Source organism: Carcharodon carcharias, chromosome 37, assembly GCF_017639515.1.
Source record: "Carcharodon carcharias isolate sCarCar2 chromosome 37, sCarCar2.pri, whole genome shotgun sequence".
Classification (NCBI taxonomy): domain Eukaryota; kingdom Metazoa; phylum Chordata; class Chondrichthyes; order Lamniformes; family Lamnidae; genus Carcharodon; species Carcharodon carcharias.
In genome coordinates, this window is record NC_054503.1 from 5,838,762 (window position 1) to 5,850,979 (window position 12,218).

At 52.6% G+C, this 12,218-nt stretch overlaps 1 protein-coding gene across 1 annotated transcript in view; it reads right to left on the reverse strand.

Moving 5' to 3' along the window:
• The window catches only part of nudt22 (nudix (nucleoside diphosphate linked moiety X)-type motif 22), a 12,438-nt gene extending 991 nt beyond the window's left edge, over positions 1 to 11,447 (reverse strand). The window contains exons 1-4 of the mRNA XM_041179912.1: positions 10,962 to 11,447; positions 8,672 to 8,779; positions 7,340 to 7,437; positions 1,726 to 1,819 (exon numbers count right to left, since the gene is read on the reverse strand). Of these exons, the coding sequence (XP_041035846.1) occupies positions 1,726 to 1,819; positions 7,340 to 7,437; positions 8,672 to 8,779; positions 10,962 to 11,429 (768 nt within the window). The 5' untranslated portion in view covers positions 11,430 to 11,447. The remainder of the gene's footprint in view (positions 1 to 1,725; positions 1,820 to 7,339; positions 7,438 to 8,671; positions 8,780 to 10,961) is intronic.
• Positions 11,448 to 12,218: the final 771 nt, after the last annotated feature.

The following is a 12,218-nucleotide window of genomic DNA, read 5'->3' on the forward strand; positions in this document are numbered from 1 at the left end:
GCCAAGTCATTGAACTTTTCCAAACAGGAGACCCCTGCAGGAACGCTGCTCCTGGAGATCTGTCGATTGCCTTCTTCAAGTGCATGTGACTGCTCTCTTATTGAGCACCCCGGCACCAGTTACAGAAACCACCCAGAAGTGTCTGGCAATACTTAGAAGCAACGATTTTTAAAAAATTCTTTCACGGGATGTGGGTGTCGCTGGCTGGGCCAGCACTTATTGCCCATCCCTAATTGCCCCTTCAGGTGATGGGGAGCCACCTTCTTGAGCCGCTGCAGTCCCTGTGGTGTAGGTACACCCACAGTGCTGTTAGGGAGGGAGTTCCAGGATTTTGACCCAGCGACAGTGAAGGAACGGCCGATATATTTCCAACTCAGGATGGTGAGTGACTTGGAGGGGAACTTGCAGATGGTGGTGTTCCCATGGGTCTGCTGCCCTTGTCCTTCTAGATGGTAATGGGTTTGGAAGGTGCTGTCGAAGGAGCCTTGGCAAGTTGCTGCAGTGCATCTTGTAGATGGTACACACACTGCTGCTACTGTGCATCAGTGGTGGAGGGAGTGAACGTTTGTGGATGGGCTGTTGATCAATTGAGCTGCTTTGTCCTGGACGGCGTCGAGCTTCTTGAGTGTTGTGGGAGCTGCCCTCATCCAGGCAAGTGGGGAGTATTCCATCACACTCCTGACTTGTGCCTTGCAGATAGTGAACAGGCTTTGGGGAGTCAGGAGGTGAGTTACTCGCTGCAGGATTCCCAGCCTCTGACCTGCTCTTGTAGCCACAGTATTTATATGGCTGATCCAGCTCAGTTTCTGGTCAATGGTAACCCCCAGGATGTTGATAGTGGGGGATTCAGTGAGGGTAATGCCATTGAATGTCAAGGGTCGATGGTTAGATTCTCTTTTGTTGGAGATGGTCATTGCCTGGCGCTTGTGTGGCACGAATGTTACTTACAACTGGAGTAACACCCATCAAATGGCTGATTTCAGCAAGGCTAACAGTGGCTAGTTGGCAGCTTTAACACTATCCCCTCCGGTAACTAAGTGATTGAACGAGGTGCTCTCCTCCAATGGTGCACACCATCATGGAAACATAGCAATGGGAGGAGGCCATTCGGCCCCTTGAGCCTGTTCCACCACTCAAAGGGATTACGCGACCTAACTCCACGCTCCCACCTTCACCCCATATCCCTTAATCCCTTTGGTTAACAAAAATCTATCAACCTCAGATTTAAAATGAATGAATTGAGCATCAATCACCTTATGCTGAAGAGAGTTTCCAAATGTCCCCCACCCCGTGTGTGTGTGGAAGTGTTTCCTAATCTCACTCCTGAAAGGCCTGGCTCTCGTTTTTAGACTCTGGCCCATCATCCGAGACTCCCCCAACCAGCAGGAATCGGGTAGAGATGGAGAGAAACTATCTGTTCCCCTTAATATCATTCCTCTGTTGAATTTCATCCTGAAGCACACTCTGGTCCTTAAGTGATTTTAGTGCCCAGTTTTCCAAAAGGTGCCTTTTCCCCCCAGCGGAGGTGGTCCCTGTAGCAGGTAGAGGCGAGAATGCGGTGTGCAGGAGTCCAGGAGCAGGAGGAGGCCTTTCAGCCCCTCGAGTCTGCTGCGCAGCCATTCATTCAGATCGCGGCTGATCAGCACACCCGCAGCACCGTCGATTAGACACTCCTGGCCGCTGAATATGATTCAGCCCGTCGCTGTTGGCCGGGCCAGCTCCTACCTCTCGCTGGATGAAGATGATGCTGGTCGATTCATGAGCCTCAGGACCCCCCATGCGATAACGCTCCCGCACCTCTTCCGATGTCAGCTTACACCTGTGGGGGGGGGGGGGGGGGTGGTGGGAGAAATAAAGCACAAAAAGGACAGACTGATTAGGTTGCATCTACCCGGTGCAACAGTGCTCGATATTACAGCAGTGTGATGATCCACTAGGCAGTACTGCCAGAAACCTTCTCCATGTTATGGCGGGGCAGAGGAGGGGGAGGGGGAGGGGGAGGGGGGGAGGAGGGTGAGGTTGAGGGGGGAGGAGGGTGAGGTTGAGGGGAGGAGGGGGAGGTTGAGGGGGAGGAGGGGGAGGTTGAGGGGGAGGAGGGGGAGGTTGAGGGAGTGGAGGGAAATAGAACAGGAGAAAGGTTCTTCCATTCCCTCTTCAATGCTACGCTGAGGGAGTGCAGCACTGTCAGAGGTTCTGTTAAACCGAGGCCCTTCCTGCCTTCCCGGGGAAGCTGGTCGTTCAGCGCCTCGCTTCAGGGGAGAGCCGTGACAGGGTTAAACTTCAAAACATTGGCCATTTCGCCCCCTCTTCTCTGCCCAGAGGTGCCAGCTCTTCCCAGAAGGTTACAGATCCCCATCCAACATCATTTAAAAACAAACACACACAGACACACACACACAGACAGACACAGACACAGACACAAAAACACACAGACAGACACAGACACAGACACACACACACACACACACACACACACACACACACAGACACACACAGACACACACACACAGACACACACACACACACACACAGACACAGACACACACAGACACAGACACACGCAGACACAGACACACACGCAGACACACCCGCAGACTCAGACACACACACAGACACACACACAGAAGCATGCACAGAAGCACACACAGAAGCACACACAGACACACACACAGACACACACACAGACACACACACAGACACACACACAGACACACGCACAGACACACACACACATGCGCGATCTGGGTCATTATCACGTCGCTGTTTACAGGAGCTTGCTGTGTGCAAATTGGCTGCCCCGTTTCCTGGGTCACAATAGCCGACCACGCTTCAAAATGTACTTCACAGACGAAATAGGAGCAGGAGTAGGCCATTCGGCCCCTCAAGCCTGTTCCGTCATTCAATAAGATCATGGCTGATCTTGTGTGTGTGTCTGTGTGTGTTTGTTTTTAAGTGATGTTGGATGGGGATCTGTAACCTTCTGGGAAGAGCTGGCACCTCTGGGCAGAGAAGAGGGGGCCAAATGGCCAATGTTTTGAAGTTTAACCCTGTCACGGCTCTCCCCTGAAGCGAGGCGCTGAACGACCAGCTTGCCCAGGAGGGCAGGAAGGGCCTCGGTTTAACAGCACCTCTGACAGTGCTGCACTCCCTCAGCATAGCATTGAAGAGGGAATGGAAGAACCTTTCTCCTGTTCCATTTCCCTCCACTCCCTCAACCTCACCCTCCTCCCCCTCAACCTCCCCCACATTCCCATCTACCCACGCCCTCCCCTCCCACCGCGCCCCCCTCCCCACGCCATCCATAACCTTTGACTCCTTTGCCAAGCAAGAATCTGCCTACCTCCGCCTTAAAAAATATTCAGTGACCCCGCCTCCTGTCAGCAGTGAGGGGTCCCGAGGTGGTGGAAGGTGCTCACGTAAGGCGATTCCTCCTCCCTCCTCCCGGGGAAGTGGTTTTTTCACTGGGTGGTTAAAAAGCCTCGAGGGACAATCCTGCTTCAGTCCGTCAAATCCTGGGAGACGGACAGCTGCAATCTCCAGCGCACGCAAGTTGGTCCATTAAAGGCCAAGATCCCTCCCCATGAGGCGGTGGCATAGTGGTACTGTCGCTGGACTGGTAATGCAGAGACCCAGGGTAATGCTCTGGAGACCTGGGTTCGAATCCCACCACGGCCGATGGTGGAATTTGAGTTCAATAAGAATCTGGAATTATAAGTCTGATGATGACCATGAAACATAGAGTCAGAGAGGTCTACAGTACAGAAAAAGACTCTTCGGCCCATCGAGTCTGCGCCAGTATCTAACTTTCCAGCACTAACCCCATATCCTTGTATTACTTCTTCAATGTTATGAGGGTTTCTGCCTCTACTACCCTTCCAGGCAGTGAGTTCCAGATTCTCACCACCCTCTGGGTGAAAGAATTCTTCCTCACATCCCCTCTAAACCTCCTGCCCCTTACCTTAAAGCAATGCCCCCTGGTTATTGATCCCTCCACCAAGGGGAAAAGTTCCTTCCTATCTATGCCCCTCAATTTTATACACAACCATTGCCGATTGTTGTAAAAACCCATCTGGTTCACTAATGCCCCCTTTAGGGAAGGAAATCTGCTGTCCTTACCCGGTCTGGGCCCACACATGACCCCAGACCCCACAGCAAATGTGGTTGACTCTTAACAGCCCCTCTGAAATGGTCGAGCAAAGCCACTCAGCTCAAGGGGCAATTAGGGATGGGCAACAAATGCTGGTCTTGCCGGTGACCCCATGAAAGGGTAAAAAAAGAAACTCGCTGTCACCCCGCTCGCAGTTGGATCTCAATCCGAATTGGTAGCCAAATTGGAATTCAGAACCCCAGCCCCACAGAAGCACCAGAAACCAGTCTGGACAAGAGGCAAGCTCTTCACAGGAACAGGCTGGGCGAATGTCCAAGACATAACGTTCCCCATAGTTATTCCCGGACAATGCAGTCACTCAGAAATCAGTAAGAAATTCAGGAGTGACCGAATAAGGATCTTTAAAATTATGAAAGGGTAGGCCTAGATGCGAGCGAGGCCAGAACTAGGGGGCCATCAGCATAAGATAGTCGATAATAAACCCAAGCGGGATTTCAGGAGAAACTTCTTTACCCAGAAATGCTGTAACCCGAATGGCTACTGGACCAGGTGGGATTAGAATGGGCGAATCATCTTTTACTGTTACTTCTTAGCGCCAAATGGTCTCTTTCTGGGCGCTTGCGCCAAAATTGGGAGAGCTGTCCCACAGTCCAGTCAAGCAACAGCCAATAGTAATACCCACGCAATCATACCTTACAGATAAAGTCCCAGACTCCACCATCACCATCCCTGGGGGTGTCCTGTCCCACTGACAGGACAGACCCAGCAGAGTTGGTGGCACAGTGATATACAGTCAGGAGGGAGTTGCCCTGGGAGTCTTCAACATCAACTCCGGACCCCATGTAGTCTCATGGCATCAGGTCAAACATGGACAAGGAAACCTCCTGCTGATTACCACATACCCACCCTCCCTCAGCTGAAGAATCAGTGCTTCTCCATGTTGAACATCACTTGGAGGAAGCACCGAGGGTGCCAAGGGTACAGAACATCACTGCTAGACTGGGTCTGCAGCAGGTGGTGAGGGAACCAACAAGAGGGAAAAACGTAGTTGACCTCATGCTCACCAACCTGCCTGTCACAGATACATCTGTCCATGACAGAATTGGTAGGAGTGATCACCGTACAGCCCTTGTGGAGACGAATTCCCACCTTCACATTGAGGATACCCTCCATCGTGTTGTGTGGCACTGCCACATGCTAAATGGGATAGATTTCAAACAGATCTAGCAACTCAAGATTGTGTATCCATGAGGCACTGTGGGCCATCAGCAGCAGCAGAATTGTACTCAAACACAATCTGTAACCTCATGGCCCAGCATATCCCCCACTCTACCATTACCATCAAGTCAAGGGATCAACCCTGGTTCAATGAAGAGTGCAGGAGGGCATGTCAGGAGCAGCACCAGGCATACTTAAAAATGAGGTGTCAACCTGGTGAAGCTACAACGCAGGACTACTTGCGTGCCAAACAGCATAAGCGGCAAGTGATAGAGCTAAGCGATCCCACAACCAACGGATCAGATCTAAGATCTGCAATCCTGCCACATCCGGTCGTGAATGGTGGTGGACAATTAAACAGCTCATCAGAGGAGGAGGCTCCACAAATATCCCCATCCTCAATGATGGGGGAGTCCAGCACATCAGTGCAAAAGATAAGGCTGAAGTATTTGCTACAATCTTTAGCCAGAAGCATCAAGTGGATGATCCATCTCGGCCTCCTCCAGAGGTCCCCAGCATCACAGATGCCAGTCTTCAGCCAATTCGATTCACTCCACGTGATGTCAAGAAACAGCTGAAGGCACTGGATACTACAAAGACTATGGGCCCTGACAATATTCCGGCAATATTACTGAAGACTTGTGCTCCAGAACTTGCCGCACCCCTAGCCAAGCTGTTCCAGTACAGCTACAACACTGGCATCTACCCAGTTATGTGGAAAATTACCCAGGTATGTCCTGTACACAAAATCCAACCAAGTCAATTACCGCCCCATCAGTCTAGTCTCGATCGAAGTGGTGCAAGGTGTCGATAACAGTGCTATCAAGCGACACTTGCTCAGCAATAACCTGCTCACTGATGCTCAGTTTAGGTTCTGCCAGGACCACTCAGCTCCTGACCTCATTACAGCCTTGGTTCAAACATGGATTAAAGAGCTGAACTCTTGAGGTGAGTTGAGATCAAGGCTGCATTTGACCGAGTGTGGCATCAAGGAGCCCTGGCAAAACTGGAGTCAATAGGAATCAGGGGGAAAACTCTCCGCTGGTTGGAGTCATACCTAGCACAAAGGAAGATGATTGTGGTTGTTGGAGGTCAGTCATCTCAGCTCCAGGACATCACTGCAGGAGTTCCTCAGGGTAGTGTCCTAGGCCCAACCATCTTCATCTGCTTCATCAATGACCTTCCTTCCATCATAAGGTCAGAAGTGGGGATGTTCACTGATGATTGCACAATGGTCAGCACCATTGGCACCAGTGGCAGCAGTATGTACCATCTACAAGATGCACTCAAGGAATTCACCAAGGTTCCCCAGACAGCACCTTCCAAACCCATGACCTCTACCACCTAGAAGGACAAGGGCAGCAGACACATGGGGACACCACCACCTGCAAGTTCCCCTCCAAGTCACTCACCATCCCGACTTGGAAATATATCGGCCGTTCCTTCACTGTCGCTGAGTCAAAATCCTGGAACTCCCTCCCTAACAGCACTGTGGGTGTACCTACACCACAGGGACTGCAGCGGTTCAAGAAGGCAGCTCACCCCCACCTTCTCAAGGGGCATTTAGGGATGGGTAATAAATAATAAGTACTGGCCAGCGAAGCCCACATCCCAGGAGTGAATAGAAGTAAAATTTATGTGCTGTAACTTTTCTTTGGATCCACGGTGAGAATGTGGAACTCAGTACCTCGGGGAGTGGTTGCAGAGTGGGGGGGGGGAAATAGTATAGATACATTTAAGGGGGAAACTGCACAAATACATGTGGGAGAAAGAAATAGAAGGATATGTTGATGGAGGTGGGGTAGGCGGGTGGGGAGAGATGAAGAGGGGGACAGGAGGAGGCTCGTGTGGAGCAGAAACACCAGCACAGAGCAGACGGGCCGATTGGTCTGTCCCTGTGCTGTCGATACTGTGTAATGCAACTCCACATTGTCTGCCCCAGCTCAGTCAGAACAGACACTTGAATATCCACTTTGTTCAGGGCAGTACATCTGAAAGGTAAAGATATTCCACCTGACATAAAATTCTGCACTGGGCCGTCCGGCGCTCCTGTTGTTCCTGGCGATCCCCAGCAGCAGCGGCCTGCTTAAGCTTTCCAGAGGAATGTTTACCTGGTGAAGAAACCCAGGGAAGATCAGACACAACAGCTCAGCTTCGCACATCCCATTAGCTTGTGGCCCAACAGACAGAAAAAAAACCCACCGGATAGAAGATTAACATTGGACGGTGAGACTGCGAGGAGGGATAACACAAACGAGGCTTGTATCAAAGGTTGAGAGGTGATTCGATCGAGTTGGCTTTTTCAGGATCTTGGAGAGGAATTGATAAGGTAGGCACTGGGTGGGCGAGGGGAGGGAGTCGAGAACAAGGGAGAGTAACCTCGACAATCAGAGCTGCGTTACTCAGGTTAAGAAGCACTTTGTTGACGCGGAGGGAGTAGTAGATGCTAGTTCAATTAATCTGAGACAGGCCTTGTGCTCACCGAGGGTATTTTGGACCCAAGACAGGCGGATGGAGCTTAGATACAGATCCGCCACCGTCTCATTGAGTGGCAGAAGGGGCTAGAGGGGCCGAATGGCCTCCTCCTGTTCCTACGTTGCCCTCCTGAAGTGGCTCGGTGATCAGGAGTCCCTCTTTCACCATTGGAAGGGGGCTTGCTCCCCTCAGCTCCCTCCCGTGTGGGGTGGCCTCTGGTGGATGCCCGCCTCTCTTCCGCGGGTGCCCCCTTGAGAGAGAGCAGACGGCTCTCCCCCCCACCCCCCTCCCCCCCGGCACACTTGAGGCCTTCCACCCCCTAGTGGGCGCGCTCCATGAGCGTGGGCCCAGGCAACAACTTAAACTTATTAAAGCACCTTTAAAATGTAACGAAACATCTCAACGCGCATCAGACTGGAGTGTTTGGTGGAGGGTTGGCATAAAAAAGGTTGGGCAGGCCTGGGTTGTTTTCCTTGGGACAGAGGAGGCCGAGGGGGTGACCTAACTGAGGCGCACAAAACTACAAGAGGCCTAGATAGGGGAGACGGGAAAGACTTGTTTCCCCCCAGCGGAGGGGGTCAATTACCAGGGGGCACAGATTGAAGGCGGTTGGTAGAAGGATGATGTCATGAGGAAAAAGCTCTTCACCCAGATGGCGGCGGGCATCTGGAATTCACTGCCTAAATCGCTCTCGTTTTGAGTGGCAGAACGGGCTCGAGGGGCTGAGCGTCGCTCTCCGGAAGCGGCTCGGCCTTCAGAAGTGCCAAGGGAAGCGCGACGACCCGGGAAGGGTTGGCGCCTCTGGGAGAGAAGGAGAGGGCCAAGCAACACTTGGTCCAGGAACGTTTCGAGTTGTTTTTTTTTTTTTACCTCATCACGGATCTCGCCCAAAATGGAGGAAAATATCTCCTGAACAACCAGCTCCCCGGACAAGTGCCTCGGCTGAATGGATTCTTCTGGAACTCCTTTTGCAGCCGCCTGCGACGAGAGAGTGTGCATTGGGTGTTAGTGCAGAGGCTGACGCTCATGGTAAAGATAGAGCCATTCGGCCCGCTGTACCTGTGCTGGCTCTCGGACAGTCCTATCCAATTAGTCCCGCTCTTTCCACCCCATGGCCCTGCAGATTTCTCCTTTTCGTCTGTTTACCCAATTCCCCTTTGGAAAGTCGTTACAGAATCTGCTTCTGCCACCCTCCCAGTTCTATCACTGCATGAAAAATTCTCATCCGCCCCCCCCCCGACCCCACCACCGCCCCCCAACCCCAACCCCTCCTCGCAATCTTGTTCCGATTGTCTTAGAAATCGGTGTCCCTCCGATAGCCGACTCTCCAGCCCCTCCCGGACTCGTTATTCAGGAGATTGATACCCTTAAGGATTTCCAGCTCTCCTTTACCTGTCCACTCCAAGGGGATCAGTCCCAGCTTCGCCACATAACCAAAGTCCCTCCCCGCCCCCGCCCCACCACCCCCCCCCGACCCTTGGTACCCGTTCCAGTAAATCTGCCCTGCCAGACATGGTTCACGTCGCCGTTTGCGGGAGCTTGCTGTGAACAAATTGACTCCTACGTTACAACAGTGACCGCACTTTGAACAGTATTTCACCGGCTGCGTAGCGTCTCGGGGTGTCCTGAGGTGGCGAGAGGCACTGTGAAAATGCGAGTCTCATTTTTTTATTATTAAAAGAGACAATTTCCCCCCCTTTTGGGACGTAGGAAACACGGCAGCAACTTCGCGCACAGCAAGATCCCACAAACAGCAATGCGATAATGACTAGATTGTCCATTTTTTTTTAAAAAGTGAGATGGGACGAGAGATAAACATTGGCCCCCTGGACATGGGGGAGAACTCCTCCCAACCTCCCCCCCCCCGCCCCACCCCCACAACCCCTCCCCTCCCCCCCCCCACCCCCATTGTGGCCGTGGGGTCATGGACACCCACCTGGGAGGGGCCAGGCCTCAATTTAATAAACCACTGGCTCTGGGGAGCCTACTCAAGTCTCTGGAGCGGGGTTCGAACCCATAACCTCCTCGAGGCAACTCTCTGAGCCACCACTGGCAATTCATCGACACCTCAACTGAATTCCTGTCGCGGTGAAGGGTTACAGAGGATATGCTGCGCAGAAAGAGGCCATTCAGCCCAGCCAGTCCATGCCAGCCCACTCAAGCCTCCTTCCATCTTCCCTCATCTAAACCTACTGTCAGTATCCCTCTATTCCCTTCCCCCTCATGTACTTGTCTAGTTTCCCCTTAAATGAAGCGACACTATCCACCTCAACCACTCCCTCTGGGAGCGAGTTCCACATTCTCCCCACTCTCTGGCTAAAACAATTTCTCCCAAGTTCCCAGTTGGATTTCTCTGTGGACCATCTTATACTGATGGCCTCTAGTTCTGCTCTTCCCCACAAGAGGAGACACTCTTTCTGTATCCACTCGATCTAAAACCTTTCAGGAGTTTAGAGACCGCTATAAGGTCACCCCCCCTCAGCCTTCGAGAGAGAAGATGCTGCCGCACTTAACAACAGGGGAGGAGGCTAACCAATCGGGCTGCTCCAAAATCAGAACCCTGTTCAGGCCGCATTCAAAAAGGTACGAGGCAGCCATTCTGGTCTCGATACGGGCGTAGAGGGCACAGGTTCAGAGGAGAAAGAGCAGAGAGGAGAGTTTGACAGGGAGGGAACCAGAACCGTGAGAGTACAGCTACCCCGGGAAACGATCCAACAGCTTTTATTCGTTAGAGAAGAAAAGAGAGAGAGCTCGGAGGACAGCTCACTGGGGGTCCCGCAAATTGTGGACGATTTGGACACAGGGTGGGCGTGGAAAGAATCTCTCTCCTCGTGCGAGATTCTGAAACCGGGGGTGGGTGGTGGGGGGGGGGGTTGCCATAGATACCACAGGGACAATAAAAAAAATCCAATCGGAAAATAAGAGATATTGGCTCGTTAGAGCGAGTGGAATTCCACTAGCATAGGGAAGTGCCGAGGCAAATCACTAAGGTGCTTTCAAAAGGAAATTAGATGAGTACATGAGAGACGGGGGGGATAGAAAGTTTACTGAAAGGTGAAGGTGGAACAGCATTGACAAGTGGGCCAAATAGCCTGTTTCCCACCCCCACCCACCCCCATTTATTCCAAGTGGGCTTTTTCTTTGCTATCGAGCAACAAACCTTGGGTTCTGGGTGGCCACCTGGAATGTCCACCTGACCAGCCGCCTCGGCGACCAGCTCGCTCCTCCTCAGGAACACAAAGCAGTCGTCAGCTGTGTGCACCATGGCCCCGACTCCCAGGGGCTCCGCCAGGTAGGCCTGACTGTCACTGTAGTCCGTCGCCCCCTGCTCCTGCAGGAGCTGGGCCTCCGGGGCCCAGTTCGTCCCCAGGTAGTCCCGGTAGCAGGTCAGGCCCAGCCGCAGCAGCAGCCTCTCGCCCTCCAGCGTCGCCGAGTGAACGCGGAACTTGGCCCCGTTGAAGAGCCAGGGCTTCTCCTGCTTCCTCTGCTGCCAGATGTGGGCGATCTTCTGCTCGTGACCCCGCAGGACCCGGCGGTTGCATTCAGAGGAGATCTCCACTCGGACCTGGGCCTGTGTCAGCTCACCCGCGACCGGGCACTGGACCAAGAGGGAAATGTCCGGATCCATGCCCACCGCCTTCAGCTGAAAAGCAACCAGAAAGAGAGTCGGGACAAGGACGTTTCGAGAGGAAAGCAGACCTGCATTTAGATAGCCACCCGCGGGACCTCAATCACCCCGTATCGCAGCACAGGAGGAGGCTGTTCAGCCTCGATTGAACCTGCCTCCTTCACCCACACCCTCAGGCAGCACATTCCAGGTCCTAACCACTCGCCGCGTGGAGAGCTTTCTCCTCGTGTCTCCAGTGCTTCTTTTACCAGTTATCTTATATCTGTGCCCCCCTCGTTCTCGATCCTTCCACCAATGGGAACAGTTTCTCCCGATCGACTCTGTCCTGACCCTTCATGATTTTGAACGCCTCGATCAAATCTCCTCCCAAACCTCCTCTTTGAGGAAAACAGTCCCAACTTCTCCAATCCATCCACGTAACTGAAGTTCCTCAACCCTGGAACCATTCCCCTGAATCTCTCCAATGCTTTCACATCCTTCCTACAGTGCGGCACCCAGAACTGGACACAATACTCCACCTGAGGCCGAACTAGTGACTGATACAAGCTCAACATAACCTCCATGCTCTTGTATTCTGTGCCCCTGTTAATAAAGCCCAGGATACTGTATGCTTTATTAACCACTCTCTCAACCTGTCCTGCCACCTTCAATGACTGATGCATCTATACCCCGAGGTCCCTCTGCTCCGGCAACCCCGCTGTTTAGAGTTGTAGCCTCTATTTTATATTGTCTCTCCACGTTATCCCCACGAAAACCAATCACTGCTCATTCCTCCACATTGAGCTTCAC